Here is a 20,068-nt window from a genome sequence, read left to right as displayed (position 1 = left end):
TTTAAATTAGTGTGAAAAATCAATGTAAAATAGATTACTCGTGGTCCACGAGTAGCTAGAGAATAGGGTTCACGAGTTGTGGACTCTAGTTACTCAAAAAAAGAAATGAGGGCGAGTTTTTTTTCGCAGTTTTCACACGTAAAATGCTAATAACGGCAACAATTTTGTATCGCCGCGTCCGCACATAATATGCGTCTATCGTCACGAAGCCAACGAATACTATACTCACAAGGAGCACGAAGCTTCGTGCTTCGTCTGTCATTCACCTGACAGTCTGTATCCACTGAAAAGTAGATTATCGCAAAGCATGTTGTATTTCACCTTTCATTGGAACACATTTCATCCACAAAAAACTGTGCTGTATTTTGTATTTTGTTAAATGTGATTCTGTTGGTGAATCAATAAATAAATAAATAAAATCAGGGACTGCGAACCGCAGTCACTACCTGAGTGGATGCCAATTCAGTTTTTGATCATTACACTCCCTGCCTTGCTTCGTTGGACTTTGAAATCTTGTTATGCCATTAATAAATATGTATAATATTTTTGTATTGTCTTATACACTATACACTGTGGTTCACTTACTGTGGAATGTGGATTGTTTTGTATTCTATATCTGCAATCTTGTACTTGTACGTTAAATTTATTTATTTTTGTCTTTTAATTGTATTATTCTTGTGGTGTAATGGTCAAAAAAGGGGAATAAACGTTTATTTATTTGGTCATTGGACTATACACGCAGATCGTCCAATGGTATCGTCTCAAGCAGTAAGCACGAAGCACTACGCATGTGCGGCCGCAGCATATGGACATTTTTTAGATCCAACTTCCAAAATCCAAATTCATAAATGTTTACAATTTACTCTTTATTTAAGTAATCTAGGCTTTAAGTAATCTATAATCAAATTAAAAATATAGGAATGAAAAATATTATTTTGTATTTTATTCATTTATTTCAATTACTACTTTTCTTTGCTGCGTTATCCTCTTGACTGGATGGCGTGTCTTGGCGTTTGCGTTTACTCTGATTCTTATTTTGATTTTTAATTGCCTTACAATTGTTTTCTCCGATACTGAAAACAAATGGAGATACATGAGTGATAGGATACTTTTATTACGGTAAAATGCTCGGTTCCCGCGCGATAATCGAATTTTGGCGCATACTTGACATTGGCCCTGGAGCCGGGCCCCCAGTGCGGCGCGGGGTTGAACTGGAAGCGCAGCGCGCCGGCCCGCCGTGACGCCGGGTCGGCGTCCGCGCGCGCCTCCAGCCGCACCGCGTGCGCCGTCGCCCGGGTCAGGATGTGCGCCGCGACCGGGTCCCGCTGCAGGTGGTCGGGCTTGACTGGGTGCGCGCGCGCCCACGCCCGCACCGCGTCCCACACGAACTGCGCCGGCGCGTCCGTCTTCAACGACTGGCGGGACGCGTGCGAGTACGACACCCGGTAGCCGCCGTGCAGCAAGGCCGACCTGGAAACGTCGTCGACGATCACTCTAAGTTAGTTTTAAATTATATATAATACTAGCTGTTGCCCGCGACTTCGTCCGCGTCACCAAAATGTGATAAAAAAGGAAATGAAAAAGAGATAATTTTTCCCCTTCCTTACCCAAATAGTAAAAATGGGATTTTGTTAAGTAGTTGATCTGCGTAGCTAGCACGGGGTTTCCCAGTCGATTCTTCGGAAGAAAGTAATGGCAGTTTCTTTCCCATGTCTACATATCTTATTCCCGAGCATGGCACCACCCATCGACTTGAGTTTCAGTGGACAAAGACAAGAAACTCTTTCCATAGCAACCATTAAAGCAACGGCAATTATTTTTTTTTGACATTTAGTTTCTTGGTTCTTTTTTTTAATTATGGCACCTCGGCTATAAAACCATGGCCAGTGTCGAGTAAATGGCGGCAAATTAAAAAAATCGACGTGTAGCAACCATAGACATAATATATACTGTCGTAAAGACCACCTGACAACTCGAAAATGCGTGACCATTTTTGATCTGTCAATGTGTGCGTGTGCTAGTGATGTATATTTTACTATCGATAGTATAGTATTTTGCTATCGATAGTTTAGTCCGTTCGAGTTATTTTACCTGAGTTTCTATAAGAAATAAATAATATGCAACTTTGATAGATTTGTATTTCAAATTAGGTATCATAAATTTTAATTGGCAAAAAAAGGTGACGATTGAAAAGTAGATACACATTTTCTTTTGGAATGATTTTTCAATCGTCGGATATGTTATGACATGAGGTTCTTATAGGGGTAAATAATTTACACTTAACAAATTATAAAGTTACTTATTTATTACTCAGGTAAAATCTATCTGGTAAATCAGCCCTTACATTGAAAGTAAACGTTGAAAGTAAACAACACACATAGTATATTATATTTTATTCTTAAATTAAATACATATTATAAAATATCATAATATTTTATTACAATTATTTGGAACCGACTTCCAAACAGGAGGAGTCTAGACGTTCGCCTGTGGATATATTTTTATGTATGTTCAACGATTACTCCGCCGTTTATGAACCGATTTTCAAATTTTTTCTTTTGCTGTACATTGTATTGTTCCGAGTAGGTATCATGTTCACAAAAGTGGTGGTCTGGTGATGGAAACAATGAGAAATCGAAGTGACTCCTTGATATTCAAATGGGAACATATGGTCCCAGAAAATGTTCAAGAACGTTCACGAAATGAAGATTGAGTACAGAATAAGGATTATTTAATACTTTTTAGTTCATATAAGTATAATCTTAAATGAACTAAAAAGCATTAATTGCTTATAATTGCTTATTTTTAATAATTGCTTCAGTAACAAGTGCAACAGTATGTCAAACTTACTGGCACAAATAAAGTTGGGATAGCTCCTTTAAACAAAATAGTATTTATTCTAATTTTTCTTTAAAAATTTTCAATGAAATGTTTGCTACATATTGTTGAATTTTTTTTGGGATTCCAACCAACACGCCCAATTAATTTCAGCCATTTTCCTCTTATTAGAGGATCTTGAGGGAATCTGTAAAACAAATGATTATGATATATAAATATAAACCTTCCTCTAGTTTTAGAGTCACTCTATATTATAGTAGTTATATTATATTAGCTATATTATAATATACTATTAGTTAAAATAAGATAATATGTCCTTTTAGTCCGGCCGCACATTATCCGAATTTGTGATCACTAAAATTCGGACGCCCCGCCCCGCTCATACATTTTGACACGTCAGAAATTATTTTAGTATGATGGGTCTACAACAAAATGTATGAACAGAGTGCGTTGCGCCGGGCGTCAGAATTTTTCTGATCAGAAATTTCGGATAATGTGCGGCCGGGCTTAAGGTGATAAATATAAAGGTAAATGATTTTTATTTTAGATTTATGTTATTGTAAAATATCGATAAGCATATCGATAAATTTGATTCAAGCACTAGCGTATATGTAAAAAATTTTGATGAAAAATTTTTCTTCAAAATTTGTGTAATATAGGAACAATAGTACCTTTAGTTACGCAAAATATGAAAGTAAAAGAGAGGATTCACAATATTTTATTTGAAATAGAGAACTAAAGACCAGAATGTAGCAAAAATAAACACATCGTAGCAATTAGGACATGAAGATTAATTACGGGTGAAATGTATATTTTCCAGGATTATTCCTATGATTTACACTGCAATCACTCACAGCACAAGTTATTATTGTTATATATAATAGTATTTGTTGAAAATAACATACGATTTAAATAATAAATTGCAAATACCGAAAGGGCATAAAAACGATTGACGACTTTTGACGACCTGTCAAATAAAAGTTGTTACAATTTTCATTAGACTGCCTCTCTCTTTTCATCATGTTATAATTCCATAAAGGATTTTCTTCTCTCTCGCACTCTTTGTTGGTCTTTAGGTATATATTATGTCTATGGTAGCAACCTTGTCTATAGCCAGAATTATAGTTTGATCTACGAAATACGAATAATAAAAACTATGGAACTTTATTATTCGTAGTTTGTAGATCAAAACTATAATTCCGGCTATAGACAGGGTTGCTATAAATCGATTTTTTGAATTTGCCGCCATTTACTCGACACTGGCCATGGTTTTATAGCCAAGTGCCATAATAAAAATAAAAACAGAATCAAGAAACTAAATGTCAAAAGCGGATCGTCAATAACGTCATGCTTGACTTATAGATTTTCAAAAGCGAAAGATATCGAGATAGGAAAGAAACTTTTACCCCAATGTTTTTCCGGTAAAACTGTCAAAATTTAGTTTCTTTCGTTTGTCTACGTGCTTGTGCTAGCTATGCTGATCACTTTTCATGAACCTAAACTTGTAGATAAAAACGCCAGTACTGTATAGAAAATCTTAAGGATAACGAATAAGAGTAAAATTATTATTTTTAAACAAAAATTGAAACCGACTTCCAAGGTAAAGACAACAGTAATTTTCTTAAATTAACTAAAGAGTATTAATTAATAATTCATATTCTGTACTCAGTATCCTGTTCTCAATCTTCATAATTTGAAGTTGGTACCAGTCATATAAGTTGCAGTTATATTTTGGCATAGAACTGGCGATTAGGTTAGCTGATACTTAGTTGGTACCGACTTCATAATAATGAAGACTAAGAAGAGAACTACTGAGTACAGAATATGAATTATATTTTAATACTTTTTAGTTCATTTAATCTAGATCTACAAAAAAAGCTGTAAATTGCACATAGAAATTGCGCTAAAGTTAGCTGCTACCGAGTAAAAAATTATGAAGATTACATTATATATATTACAGCAATAGTTGACGCGTATGTGTGTAAAATATCCAGGAGTTCTCTGTATATCTCACGAATTTCAGTATCAGATCACCACTTTTGTAAGAATTGTACCAAATTCGGGTTATTGTTATCCATACTAATATTATAAATGCGAAAGTATCTCTGTCTGTCTGTCTTGCTTTCACGCCAAAACTACTGAACCGATTGCAATGAAATTTTGTATACAGTTATTCTAGAGTCTGAGAAAGGACATAGGCTACATTTTGATGTGGGAAAATATCTTATTTCCATGAAAATATCGATGAAAATGAATTCGCATTGCGCGTGGCCAGCGCTCATCCCGGGGGTCCTGGGTTCGAGTCCCGCAGGCGGAACAAAAAGTTTTCAATGTTCCTGGGTCTTGGATGTGTATTAAAACAAAATCTTAAACATATTTTATGTATAATATTATAAAAAATCCAGAAATATATCGATGCAATGAACATTTTAGTTCTAATACGATTCAACAGATGGCGTTTTATTTTTTACTTTATTGTAACACTAGCTGTTGCCCGCGACTTCGTCCGTTCGTTATGTGCACACTGCACAGCTGTTTTTGGGTATTTTGATTAATTAAGGGCCGCGCTACACCGGAATGGCAGCGGCGAGGCGAGCACTTTCAGCGCTGCCATTCCGGTGTAGCGCGGCCCTAAGAGGGGTACCACTTACCAGGGTTTTAAAAAGTTTTTAAATTTGACACACATTTTGTTGACACCGCGCGCTATAAACTGAAGTCCACGCGGACGAAGTCGCGGGCAACAGCTAGTACCTCTATAAACACTAAGTAGCAACCAAAGAGTTTTGAAAATCAGTCAACAAACGGTGGAACAATAATATTATAATCAAAGGCATGATTTTTGATAATGATGTGATGATTCATGGCATAATTATAGTGATGTAAATACTGAGCGGGGTGACTGGAATTAAAGTATGGTGGAGTGCATGAGACGTTTATTGCAATCAATTGTTAGTACATGACTGAACAGCCAACAGTACAAAATATAACATGTAAAATATAACATAGCATAATAATATATAGACAATATAAGGTAACATACAGTAGGACAATGTCGATAGACAGTGTCGCTACAGTGATGATGATGATTAGTACTATTGACACATTGACATAATAATATGATTTTAGTTGCTGAAACAACGCCAAAATTGCCGAACATTTATCTATAAGGATTCAAGAGTTCTGTACAGCACCTTTGGAACCAGGGTGTACTTCGGCGCAAATTCTTATTTTTTGGTAGTTTATGCTTAAAATCCTTCAGAAAAATGTAAAATCACTGTATGTTTCCATATAAATTTCAAGGAGTCCCGTCGATTTCTTATGGATTGCATCATCAGATCACCACTTTTGTGATCATGTTACCAAATTCGGGCTACATCTCATACAACAACAAAAGAATTTTGGAAATGGTCTACAAACGACGGAGTTGTCCGCGAACCAATATAAAAAAGTAAAATATATCCTCCTCCTTTTTGGAAGTCGGTTAAAAAGTAGCCTAAGTTATGCCTTACTACATCAGCTATGTGCCAAAAAGTTCCGTCAAAATCGCTCCAGCCATTTCAAAGATTAGCCGGAACAAACAGACAGACAGACAGACATACAGACAAAAATTGTAAAAAATGTTGTTTTGGTGTATGTACCCTATATAGATATACATTCATATGCATCTAGTAAAAAACGGTTCTTTCAATATTATAAACAGACACTCCAATTCTATTTATATGTATGTATGTATGTATAGATGTCACTTAATAAAATAGCACATTTATTTGGCGGAGTTTCAATTATAGCATCATTAAAATCAATCTATACTAATATTATAAATGCGAAAGTATCTCTGTCTGTCTGTCTGTCTCGCTTTCACGCCAAAACTACTGAACCGATTGTAATGAAATTTTGTACACAGATAGTGTAAAGCCTGAGAATGAACATAGGCTACTTTTTAACTGGAAAAAGGGGTTGTAAGTGGGTGAAAATGAGTAAATTTGTTCAAATTAAATTAGTTCCAAAAACTCATAACAGATGGCGCTATCGCTTGCTCATATATATTTCTATAAGAGGTGGTGCCATGTTGAGGTAAGTTTTTCGATTCTTTCGATTGATATATACACGTCATTAATTAATAACTCACCTACCAACTTAGATATCAGAAACAACAGCGCCAAAACTACTGAACCGATTGTAATGAAATTTTGTACACAGATAGTCTAAAGCCTGAGACAGGACATAGGCTACTTTTTTTACTGGAAAAAGGGGTTGTAAGGGGGTGTTTATGCGTAAATTTGTTCAAATTAAGTTAGTCCCAAAACTCATAACAGATGGCACCAAGAGTCGCCTAGATCGCGCTATTTCGATTTATTTCTTTATTTCGATTGTTATACACGTTATCAAATAAGTAATAACTCACCTACCAACATAGATATCAGAAACAACAGCATACCAAATACCAATAATAAATACTAAATAGTTTATGGGTAAAGCTAAAGTTTTGTAATGCTGCTAAGTTGTGTAAAGCTAAATAAGCGCCTTTAAAATTTGGTATAAAAAAGTTTAAATTTAAAAAATAATAATATTATATGCACACTACATGGCTATTTTGGGTATTTTGATTTAAGGGGTACCAGCACTGATCTCCATTTATACAAGAACGCGTACTTGTATTATAATGGAGGTAGTGGGTACCAGGGTTTTAAAAAGCTTTTGACACCAATTTTGTTGACATCGCGCGCTGAAGTCCACGCGGACGAAGTCGCGGGCAACAGCTAGTAAATTATAAACAAAAAACTTTTTGAAACAAAAAGCTTTTGTTTAAATAGTCTAAAAAGAAGAAAATAAATTTATCTTTAAAAAAATTAACTATTAAGTTATAATCCTCAATATATTATACAATTTGCATGATAATAAAAGTTTGTCACGCCATTTGTAAATAAATTAGTACCAATTATTTTAATTACTTAATTACTTGATAAAATTAAAAATTATTTTAATTTTATCAAGTATTGATAGATTATTAAGTCTCGCGACAAGCTTTTATTATCATGCAAATTGTATAATATATTGAGAATTATAGTTAATTTTTTTAAGGAGAAATTTATTTTCTTTCATTTTAGACTATTTAAATAAAAGCTTTTTTTCAAAAAGTTTTTTGTTTATAATTTATTTTTTGTTTTTTAGTTATCTCTGGCTAGATTTTTGCATGACTAAAAAGTTAAATTTCATTTAACAAAAGTGGCCGGATTCAACCGGGCATTTTATGAAACCCCGCTGTCAGTCACGTCCGTAGTTAGTAGTCAAGTTCTGTAAAGTCACGACACGTAACGTCACGTCACGTGACGTCACGACACTGTACGTAACGTTATACATATTGCAGAAGTGCTTTAAAATATTCTGTACTATTCCCCTATCTCGGCTAAGCTGCTATATTGGATATAGAATGCCATTACATTCGTTTCAGAGTTACTCTCAGTAAGTCCTTTCATGTAATACCCATATTGCAGAAGTGCATTAAAATAACTATTCCCCTATCTTGGATGAGCCGCCATGTTGGATGTAGAATGAAATAACATTCGTTTTCGAGTTACTCTCAAAAAGCCCTTTCATTTAATATCCATATTGTAGGACTGCATAGAAAATAATTATTTCGCCATCTTGGATGGTCGGCCATATTGGATTTAGAGTGATGTCACATACTATATCGTGCATGGTCATCCAAACTAAACGCGTATGCAAAATTTCAGCTCAATTGGTTAAATATATCTACTTTAAAATTGAGTTCCAAAATTCCACCGTAACATACATACTTACAGAGCAAGTTAAATAGAAGCTTTTAATAATAATAAAATGAATCTTGACCGAGTAGACGAACGTCATTACACAGTAAAAACGTTTTTACTTCGGAATATACTATTTAACCGACTTGTCTATTACAGTGCTTTAGACCCAGTTTCATCAAGCAATGTTAAATAAATAATGGCTTGTTAAATCAGTTAATGGCCTGTTAGAGCTATCGAGCGTTCCACCATGCCCTAATGTCATGTTAAATCACCTAACACGGTGCTAAATTTAATTCCTGCTATGGAGGTCCGTTAAATATTTAACAGGCTGTTATATGAGTCAAAATAGCTTTGACAGATAATAATTATTAACCTGTTAAATTAAGAAGAACTATTATAGCGTAACAAATGTATGCGATCAGTGATATTTTAATTTGGTCGCATTATCTACTATTATACTACTATGGAAGAAAGTGACACATTGCAGCAAACATGTCGATTAATCTTGTTCATTGCAATTTCGTCGCCTTATAACAAGAATGAACGAATTGATAGTTGTTCACTTAACATTGCATTTACTAATCCGCTGTTAAATTTTTACTGTGGAACATAAGTATTTTAACAGTCTGTTTAATTTTCCAAGGTCCGTTAAGTAATGCCTTGTTAGGATTTAACAAACAGAGATTGGTGAAATTGGGTCTTAGCATCGTAGCTCACCTCATGATCATCATAGGCATGGGCTGGACGTGCACGCGGCCGCACAGCTTGTCCAGCACGTGGTACAGCGGCACGTCCTCCAGCTCCTCTCCCACCTGATTTAAAAATTCGTTATAATGAAAAATACTTAGTAATTATAAAAACAAATTTTTTAAATATATTTTTTTTGAATTATTTTGCATCGAATAGGCTGCTTAAAGTTACCGGTTAAATTTGGATGAATTTTGTCATAGATAGACCGAAAAAGACCACACATATTTATATCTGGAAAATGTTCGATAACCGCGGAAATGTTTTTTCGCGTGCGGAGCCGCAAGAAATGTTTAGAATAATATTGCTTACATGGTCCAGTCAAATTAGGCTTAAATTAGGTAGGAACCTCGGAATTCGAGATACCCAGCTGTAAGTCTGTAAATATTTGTATATTGGCACCCTAAATGTCTCAAAACTTACATATGGTAGGGTGTGCGCAACTATTAAATTTCAAGGTCAAAATGTCACAAAAATAGGTTTTTGCACTTTTTTTGTAAATATTTCATTTCCTATGGTTTTTTGAGAGCCAATTTATTGATGAAATATGCCATACATCACGACGTTAAAGGATCGGACACTAGTGTCGCGACACATTGAATATGGCGCGTTTCCGACCGGAAGCACCGGTTAACCTGAAGTGATACTTTGACCGCGCGCTCTCCACCCTCTTTATCGGAAACGGTTCACCGTATACAAACATTTTTTGAACAGAAGTTGTAGAGAATTTTTTATACTACATTATGGTAATAAATACAAATAACAAAAAACCCATAGGAAATGAAATATTTACAAAAAAAGTGCAAAAACCGATATTTGTGACCTTTTCGCCTTGAAATTTAATAGTTGCGCACACCCTACCATATGTAGGTTTTGAGACAACATTTAGGGTGCCACTATACAAATATTTACAGACTTACAGCTGGGTATCTCGAATTCCGAGGTTCCTACCTAATTTAAGCCTAATTTGACTGGACCATGTAAGCAATATTATTCTCGCGCGCCTCCCCGTATAGAGGTTGCCAGTGTCAGAGTGGAGATGCAAATGTTCAGTTAAAAGTATACGTAAGTAGTATGTATTGTGTAATATCTTTCCAGACTACAATTAATTTTAGCGGATGTTAATTAATAAAACAGGGTTTAGTGAAAGTATAAAGGCAGACCATAGACAAGACGCCGAGTAGTCGCCGAGCCGTGCCGAAGCGAGCCGCGTGCGTCTCGACGTGTGCCGACAGTCGCGACACGAAGTCGGCGTTGTGGATCGGCGCTGACCAGATCGGACCGCCCAGCTGCAAATATAACAGACGCTATACAAAATCACCTGTTAAGGTTGTTGAATATGTGTATGTCAGCAGCTGATTAGTCAGAATAGGTACAATTGATGCAGAATTTTCATATAATAATATGCATGTTTTTAACACGCTTTTATTAGCTTCACTTGTATGTATGTAAGAAAATCTTGGAATCTTAATTTGACCCACTTCCCAGTCTTCGATTAGGATGAAATTTTGCACACGCTCTGAGTTCTGATGACAACACAATATGACTATTGACTAGCTAAGAAACGTCATTACAAATCCAATATGGCGGCCTCCCCAAGATAGCGGACAGGCTATTTGAAATACATCCCCATAATATTATGTCGTGACTTAAATCTAACATGGTGGACATCCAAGATGGCGGATTGGCTAAAGCATATATTTTAGTTTTTGAACTATTATAGATTTTAAGATTCAAAGATTTTATTTGTAAACTAAGTAATTTACAAACATTGTAAGTAAAGACTTAGTACCTTGTGCAGGTGTTTGCTTAAAAGTTGTGAACAATTACAACATTATATATTATGATGACAATGCAAAATGTTATATCTTATTAATCTTTCTTACATATAAAATTCTCGTGTCACAATGTTAGGCCCCATACTCCTCTGAAACGGCTTTACTGATTTTAACTAAATTTTATATGCATATTCAGTGGGTCTGAGCAAGGGCGTCGCCAGCCGAAGGCGCGGGGGGGGGGGGGGTGGCAAGTTGACTTTACCTACTACAATTCATACTTTTCTAATTCTCTATGAATAAGAAAAGTAGGTGTAAAACTCTGGAACGAACTGTCACCAGCAGTATTTCCAGACCTTTACGACCTGCAAACCTTCAAGAAAAGAGCGTATTCCCTCTTGAAAGGCCGTCAACGCACCTGCAGCTCTTCTGATGTTGCGAGTGTCTATGGGCGACGGTAGTTGCTTACCCGTTACCGGGGGTAGGTGACCCGTTTGCTCGTTTGCCCCCTTATTTAATAAAAAAAAAGGTATGAATTGTAGGTAGTCGAAAGCACATGAAGCTTTTCACTTGTACTACGAGCCTTACATCTACAGCGATTGTAAAAACAGTATCTTAATACTATATACATATTATAATATTCTGTGACAGTACAGAGTCCAATGTGTAAAGCTACACGAGCACGAGCGCTTGACTATGCAATAAAAAACTTGTAAATAAGTTATACTAACATTGTATTTTTTTTTAATTTATAGTGGTCGTTGTTTGCATTATATTTGGCAACTTTTTTAGAATCTCTAGGGGGGGGGGGGGCTAGCTGCCCCTCTTTGCCCCCCCTTGGCGACGCCCTTGGGTCTGAGAATCGGCTACTGGGTACTTTTTATATTGATAAGTGCATTTATTGAATAAATAGTAAATTATTACAACTCGAGACTGACGGCGACGATTGTTTGTGCGACGGCCGACGGGATAGCGATGGACCGTTGGACGTTGCTATGGTAACATACTTATTTAGTCACTTACGTTAATATACTTTTTTTTTATAAATAAGGGGGCACACGAGCAATCGGGTCACGTGATGGAAAGCAACTTCCGTCGCCCATGGACACTAGCAGCATCAGAAGAGATGCAGGTGCGTAATAGGGTAGGGTAGGGAAGGAAATTGGGAAAGGTAGGGGAGGGAATTGGGGAGGGTAGGGAAGTTAATAGGGGAGGGTAGGGAAGGGAAAAGGGTAGTGGATTGGGCTTGACTTTATATTATGGCAAAGCAACGCTTGCCGGGACAGCTAGTATAATATATTTTATTAACAATATTTCTTATTATATAACTATACTAGCTGTTGCCCGCGACTTCGTCCGCGTGGACTTTAGTTTATAGCGCGCGGTGTCAACAAAATTTGTGTCAAATTTAAAAACTTTTTAAAACCTTGGTAAGTGGTACCCCTCTTAGGGCCGCGCTACACCGGATTGGCAGCGCTGAAAGTGTTCGCCTCGCCGCTGCCATTCCGGTGTAGCGCGGCCCTTAATTAATCAAAATACCCAAAAACAGCTGTGCAGTGTGCACATTATCTATACTAATATTATAATGCGAAAGTATCTCTGTCTGTCTGTCAGTCTCGCTTTCTAGCCAAACGCCAAAACTACCGAACCGATTGTAATGAAATTTTGTATACAGATAGTCTAAAGCCTGAGAAAGGACATAGGCTACTTTTTTACTGGAAAAAAGGGTTGTCAGGGGGTGAAAATGCGTAAATTTGTTCAAATTAAGTTAGTTCCAAAAATTCATAATAGATGGCACCGTCTTCTACATCGCGCTGACGCTTGCTCAAAAGTCTTTTAGAGGTGATCATCTTACATTTAAGTACATTGATTTCAGGGGTACCAGGGTTTTTTATGAAAGCTTTTGACACCAATTTTGTTGACATCGCGCTTTATAAACTGAAGTCCACGCGGACTAAGTCGCGGGCAACAGCTAGTAACTAATAAGTATGATTAGTTCTATGTTACAATGAAGTAAAAAATAAAACGCCATCTGTTGAATCGTATTAGAACTAAAATGTTCATTGCATCGATATATTTCTGGATTTTTTATAATATTAATATTATATATAAAATATATTTAAGTAAAAAATAAAACGCCATCTGCTTTCATATATTAGAATTGAAATGTTGATTGCATTGACATATTTTCTGGATGGAATATAGGCCAACACGCCGGTACACTTGAACTCCTTTATTTTAGAGTGCCTTCTGTTGTCAACTTGTCACATATATTAGAAATGCAGAAGGAGTTCTATAAGATAAGATAGATTGATTATTATTATACCAAGTGATAATATTATTAAACATAATATTCTAACGTATTAAAAACTATAAACAAAAACATAATAACTAATAAGTATGATTAGTTCTATGTTACAATGAAGTAAAAAATAAAACGCCATCTGTTGAATCGTATCAGAACTAAAATGTTCATTGCATCGATATATTTCTGGATTTTTTATAATATTATACATAAAATATGTTTAAGATTTTTGAAATTTTATTTTAATATACATCCAAGACCCAGGAACATTGAAAACTTTTTGTTCCGCCTGCGGGACTCGAACCCAGGACCCCCGGGATGAGCGCTGGCCACGCGCAATGCGAATTCATTTTCATCGATATTTTCATAGAAATATGAATATATCGATGAAAATGTAATATAATATTTTCCCACATCAAAATGTAGCCTATGTCCTTTCTCAGACTCTAGAATAACTGTGTACAAAATTTCATTGCAATCGGTTCAGTAGTTTTGGCGTGAAAGCGAGACAGACAGACAGAGATACTTTCGCATTTATAATATTAGTATGGATTAGTATATAATACCTATATATTATATTTTATGAGCTTTGTTATATTTCAACAACTATATAATTATTATTTATTATCTTTAGAGAAGAATTCTTCCAGGGAGTAAAAACAATTCTTAATAAGGTAAGTTTTTAATTTTCACGTAAATGAAATTAATTTAGTTTCATTTTTTATTTCTTCTGGTAAACGGTTATTCATATATTGGTAACTGCCATGTAATATGTTTTGGCTTTCGTTTAACATTTTTATTCTGGAGTATGGGAGGTGTAGTCTATTCTTATGTCTGGTGTTGATACTCGTATTGTGTATCCTTTACTTTAGTGAAATAATCAAAATTCTTAAAAACGAATAAATATTATTTACACAATACATATTTCGCAACATAAATGATATAATATGTAATGAAGTCGAAATGCTAAATCAACCTTACGTGATATTTCTGGTTGCAGTTGCTGCAGTGGTCTCCGACAGACACGGTGGGCAGGAAGGACTTGGTCTGCGCGGGGTTTTTCTCAGTGGGGTTCGGTTTAAACCCGCCCAGTGGATGCAGGACAAAATTGTCGCAGCCAGTGCAGTGATACACCATAGATAACTTACTAAAAACAGAAAATAATGCAACTACATATTTGTAAGTGGTTGGAACATGCAAAAATTACAATTAGCTGCAAATGTTCTGACTGAGTTTGAGTGGTTCTCCTGAATACCTGGTAGTTTTCTTGCAGTGTATAGCACCTGTCCGTACCCTCACAAACACCCTTATGTAGAAATCTACAGATACACTGAGTACGGGCTCAATGTACCGACTGTAGCGGTTGGCGTGGTGCTCTATACTCTGCAGTAGTATTCTAAGTGCCTGAAACATTCAACAATATCATATTGACTTCCTTCTACATAGATACTGAATATTACATAATAAGCAAAACAAAACAAATTTAGCTAACTTATTATTTAATAAAAATGTCACTACGCATACCATTTCATGGCAAAATTTGGCTTTAAGACTGACAGCACCATACTTGTAATAACATGTTTCAGGTGTATTTCCTGCCAAGATGGCCATGTCGGTGGCCGTGACGAGCAGGAGACCACCGTCTTGGACACTCTGTACAGCAGAGTCGAGGAATATTGCCGGACATCCGTATGGATCCAGGTCTATTGCTGTGAAACGCTTCTGGTGGTGCTTGTGTTTGTACATCACCATGCTGTAACATCCTACATCATGTTTATAAAATTCGAGAATAAACTTTCATGCCTCATCATTGTTGCAGTTCTATTTCCATGCAAGTCATTTGAAGGAAATTTTCAGGAGAGGCAAACACCAGCAAATTTGAAAAAAAAAACATGACTTAAGTTACATTCTGTACTTATACAAAAATAGTTTTACTACTTTTTAACTATACTCATTACTCAATGTACCATTGAGGAAACTGATTCCTAGGCAGTTGACAGACTAGCATCATTTAGTCGGATCATATTGTTACATGCTAGGGTTCGAGGATTTGGAGAGAAATACCTGCTGACTCTCTTAAAGACTTTATTCACTAAGTCCAGGTCACACAAGCACACACTAGGTCACAACACTTAGCACTAAGTCCAAAACACTAAGCACTATCACTGTCCTAGGTCGTAGCCAAGTCGCAGGTTACACTGGTTCGCTCACTATTGATCACTTGTGTTCACTCCGAAGTCACCTTGATGATAGCTCGAAACGAACTGAATGCCGGGCCGTCTACCTGCGGCTTTTTATATGGCGAGACGAATTCCAGAAAGTTCCCGATTCATGTAAACAAGTAAACAACTGTGGGAACTTTCCAGGAGGCACGAGCATTTACCACAATAAACATAAACAATTAAACACGTAAACACATAAACAAAATAAACCGGTAAACACGTAAACAAGACACTTCTAGAAAGTTCGAGCACAGTCTATTCGAGTATGTACTAGCGCGCCGAACGCCATCTAGTATTGAGTAGGGGATTTATGTTGCCTGTGTTCCCTCGGTAAGTTTTGCTGGTTTGTCGCTAGATAGCACTACGTGTCCGTATACCATGTACCGTAACACTATTGTCATTTCAATGTTATAGTTTGTGCGTTTTTACGTTTTAAGACTGGATTGCAACAACTTTAACTTTAACTGTATCTTTAACTTTGACTACAGTGCAAAATGTCAAATCTTTGGGTAAAGTTAAAAATGGACGCCATCAAGACGCCATATTTAACTATAACCAAAGAGCTCGACAAGGTTTTAAATGCATGTGGCATAAAAAGGAACTAACGCTGTCATCATACAAAAACCGCAATTATTGACAGTTCTCCTTTACCAGCAGCGCCCCCACCCACGCGCATGTATAACCTTGTTGGATCAGCTGTCATCTGTCAATTTCTCCGGGCAAAGTTAATGGTAAAGTTAAAGTTAAAGTTAAATTTACCTTAACTATAACTATAACTTTAAATTTAACTTTACCACGCCTCTGGTGCAACCCAGTTAGTTACCGGGCGCCTGCGTCGTATAGTTACAACTTGTTTTGCTTATAAATCGGGAACTAATTAACGTATCCAAGTAATTTTTTCACTAATATTAATTTATATTAAGCAGTCCACATTCTCTGTCAAAAATAAAAATTTTTGACAGTGAATGTGGACTGCTAATAATCAAAATTAGGTAACATTCTCCATTGTGATCTGTCGGCTGGGTTTGATATAACATGACCAAACTACGTAGATCCCCCATCTGGGAATCAACTTCTCTGATAGTACAAAATTTAACTTTAAAATTTATACACGGGAGAGCCATGTTTCAGCACGAATGGGCCGGCTCGACCGGATAAATATCACGTTCTCACAGAAAACCGGTGTGAAACAGCGCTTGCGCTGTGTTTCGCCGAGTGAGTGAGTTTACCGGAGGCCCAATCCCCTAACCCCCTACCCTATTCCCTTCCCTACCCCCAACTATTCCCTTCCCTTCCCTTCCCTACCCTCCCCTATTGCCCTATTCCCTCTTAAAAGGCCGGCAACGCACTTGCAGCTCTTCTGATGCTGCGAGTGTCCATGGGCGACGGAAGTTGTTTTCCATCAGGTGACCTGTTTGCTCCCTTATTTCATAAAAAAAAAAAACTAACATCATGACATCTTAAAATTAGTCACGATTATTTTCTCTCTTGAAAAGTTCCACTTACCAGGCATCATCATGACTGGTTTCCACAAGATGCTCTATCCCATTATATTCAATATTTTCCTTGATAGTTTGCACAGCTTGTTCTGATAAGTCATTGGCAATGATTTTGTCAACTTGTTGTACTTCCTTTGCATATCTAATGCTTCTCAAGCCTGTTGCTGATAGTGCTTCTAGAATTGTTATTGGTGCCTATAATTTATAAACATCCAAAAATAAGTAACTTATAACTTATTTGAATTAACTGCATTATAACATAATATGTTTAAACACTTATGGACATCGAAAGAGGGAAACGTCGGGATTAACAAAAGTGCCCCGCGACAAAATCCGTAAGTGTTTAAACCTTATAATATCATGAGTCATACTCGCATAAACTTAAGAAATCATTAAACAAAATATATTAGTTGTTGATTTGTAATACAATAATTAAAAAATCACCTCAACAATTGGTGAAGTATCTTCGCCCTTAGAGTCTCTCTTTTCTTTCTTTTTTAATCTTTCTTCTTTAAAATCCTGAATAAAAACACTTAGTACTGCTATACTTAGATCTCTGTTAAATTCTTGTACAGGGTTGTAAAAAACTTTCTCTGACGAGAGGCGAATTTCCGCTTGTCCTTCTATTATAGATTTAGTTGAATGTTCTGCTTTCGTTACTTCCATTTTCATTATAAGCTATTTACAAGCCAAAAAATGTATTAAGTATAGGCAGAATATTTGATCAAAGAGTATAGGTATAGTTCGTAAATGACTGTGATCTAATAATATAAATAACTGAAAAGCATATAACTGAACAGACCTTTTTGAATCTGTAAAATATTCGCACGTTTTTCATAAACATATATTTGGAAACTTTTATGTAGGTACTTTCAAATTCAAATACTTTATTTGCAAACCAAGTATACGTAAGTTTAATAAAATAGGTAAAATGTTCACCTATGTGTAAGGTGAATGGTGAATGGTGATATTTTTATTTTATTTTTTAGGTTAACAGTTGACTTGACAACTGACAACTGACTGCTGTCATTTAGCCAAATAGCCACATTCCACAAAAAGGATAAAACAGTTGTCTATGTTTTTTGTACCTCTGACTCTGAAGCAGGGCTTCAAACAGGGCTTCATAACGTTATCGAATACCCGAAAAAATATCGTTACGTACCGGTATTTTCATAATGGTAGCCAGATAACGGTATTTTTTTTATCGATATCTAGTAACATAACCAAAAAATATCGTTATAAAAATACCGGTAAATATAACGATACTTTCTGATATCAGGTATGCGGTATGCGTCGTGCACCAAATCTCACTCGCAGCCTAACTACCGACTTCCGAGCACCAGTTTTTATATACGTGGGAAAGCCATGCTTCGGCACGAATACCACGTTCTCACAGAAAACCGGCGTGAAACAGCGCTTGCGATGTGTTTCGCCGAGTGAGTGCGTTTACTGGAGGCCCAATCCCCTCCCCTATTCCCTTCCCTTCTCTTCCCTACCCTCCCCTATTACCCTATTTCCTCTTAAAAAGCCGGCAACGCACCTGCAGCTCTTCTGATGCTGCGAGTGTCCATGGGCGACGGAAGTTGCTTTCCATCAGGTGACCCGTTTGCTCGTTCGCCCCCTTATTTTCATAAAAAAAACTTCGAATTAACAAATCAAGATGGTGCTGCAATTTGTTTAGTCAATGAATGCAGAAAATTATGCAAGGTACGTATGTCCGTATTTATTTACTTGTTTTAATTGTGGTGAATCCGGGGGATGGGCAAAATATGGATAATTATTTGTATGTCTTAGTATCTAAGTTTAATACATATTTATTTTGTAGACTGTAGTTAAAAAATATCAACACATTTAAAAAAGGAAGCACAAAATTATATGATAGCATTTACAAAATATGTAGGTATTATAACACGGAGAATATTTTAAGGAGCGTAGCCCGTCGGATCAGAGGCGCTTTGCATACGACGGGGCGGGGCGGACCAGTCAATTTCGCCGCGAACGATAGCACAAAGGGAATCCTACAATATGTATTAGGGTACCAACGCACACCAAGGGCAAAAAGACCGCTCCGCAGGTCCCCGGTGGATTCTGGCAGCGCAGCATGTCCGCGGCTGCCCGCCGTGGATCACACAAACCAGTTTACATGCAGTAACGCAGACGGCGCGGCGGCGCGAGGCGGCAGCTAGCTCTATTCTCTCTATCTCCACTAGAACGAACGTCCTGAACTGACTGCCTCCACTCGTCGTGTGCTTTGGCTTTTGTGTACCTACGCGGCGAGGGCAGCTGCAGACATCGACAGGCAGACGCGGTCTTTATTCCTTCGAGGACAAAAAGCCCGCCTCGCCACGTCGTCTGCAAAACAACAGAGCCCGCCCGGCAGTCAGCGCACGGCGCACGTGCTGACAATACAATAATTTACTATACAAACCATAAATTAGTAATAAATTTTGAACAAAGAAACTGAGCACTGAACTACTGAGTACTGACCATGTCATTCTCATTAGACGTCATTTTTCCTATAATATATACCTACTGGTCACCAGACATGTCTAGTTTAATTTTGTGCATACTGCATACTGAACTGACTGATTAAATTAAGTACTTATTTTACAAACGGTAACGTTATCAAAGAACATAATATATTTACCGTTATAAATCCTATTTACTGTTATAACATTTACCGGTATTAATTTCAATTTTTACCGTTATTTCTAGTATCGGGTAAATTTTCATACTGTTATCTACGCCCTTGAAGCAATAACGTTATGAAAAAATACCGGTATTTGAAGCCAGGGCTTCATATACCGGTATAATAACGGAAGTTGCTTTCCATCAGGTGACCCGCTTGCTCGTTTGCCGTCTTATTTCATAAAAAAAAATTAAATTTTTAAATTTTTCCTAGTGATCCATA

General features: G+C 36.6%; 2 protein-coding genes across 3 annotated transcripts in view; both read right to left on the bottom strand.

The window, feature by feature from the left end:
* The window catches only part of LOC121734393 (glycosylated lysosomal membrane protein-like), a 38,121-nt gene that overhangs the window by 14,120 nt on the left and 3,933 nt on the right, over positions 1 to 20,068 (bottom strand). The gene's annotated exons all lie outside the window — the stretch shown is intronic.
* Positions 940 to 18,165, bottom strand: LOC121734392 (probable tRNA (guanine(26)-N(2))-dimethyltransferase). 2 transcript variants are annotated; one of them, XM_042124989.1, is made up of 10 exons: positions 18,097 to 18,165; positions 17,602 to 17,835; positions 17,165 to 17,352; positions 14,961 to 15,189; positions 14,692 to 14,840; positions 14,418 to 14,583; positions 10,520 to 10,645; positions 9,327 to 9,421; positions 1,165 to 1,470; positions 940 to 1,073 (listed from the first exon to the last, which is right to left on the bottom strand). In XM_042124989.1, exons 2-10 carry the CDS (start codon positions 17,827 to 17,829, stop codon positions 956 to 958), a joined length of 1,605 nt encoding a protein of 534 aa, XP_041980923.1. In that variant the 5' UTR covers positions 17,830 to 17,835; positions 18,097 to 18,165; the 3' UTR covers positions 940 to 955. The 2 variants fall into 2 exon arrangements, with proteins under 2 accessions (XP_041980923.1, XP_041980921.1); XM_042124987.1 differs by lacking the exon at positions 18,097 to 18,165 and adding an exon at positions 17,960 to 18,068.

This window comes from Aricia agestis, chromosome 15, assembly GCF_905147365.1.
Source record: "Aricia agestis chromosome 15, ilAriAges1.1, whole genome shotgun sequence".
NCBI lineage: Eukaryota > Metazoa > Arthropoda > Insecta > Lepidoptera > Lycaenidae > Aricia > Aricia agestis.
This window is presented reverse-complemented; position numbering and strand designations above follow the sequence as displayed.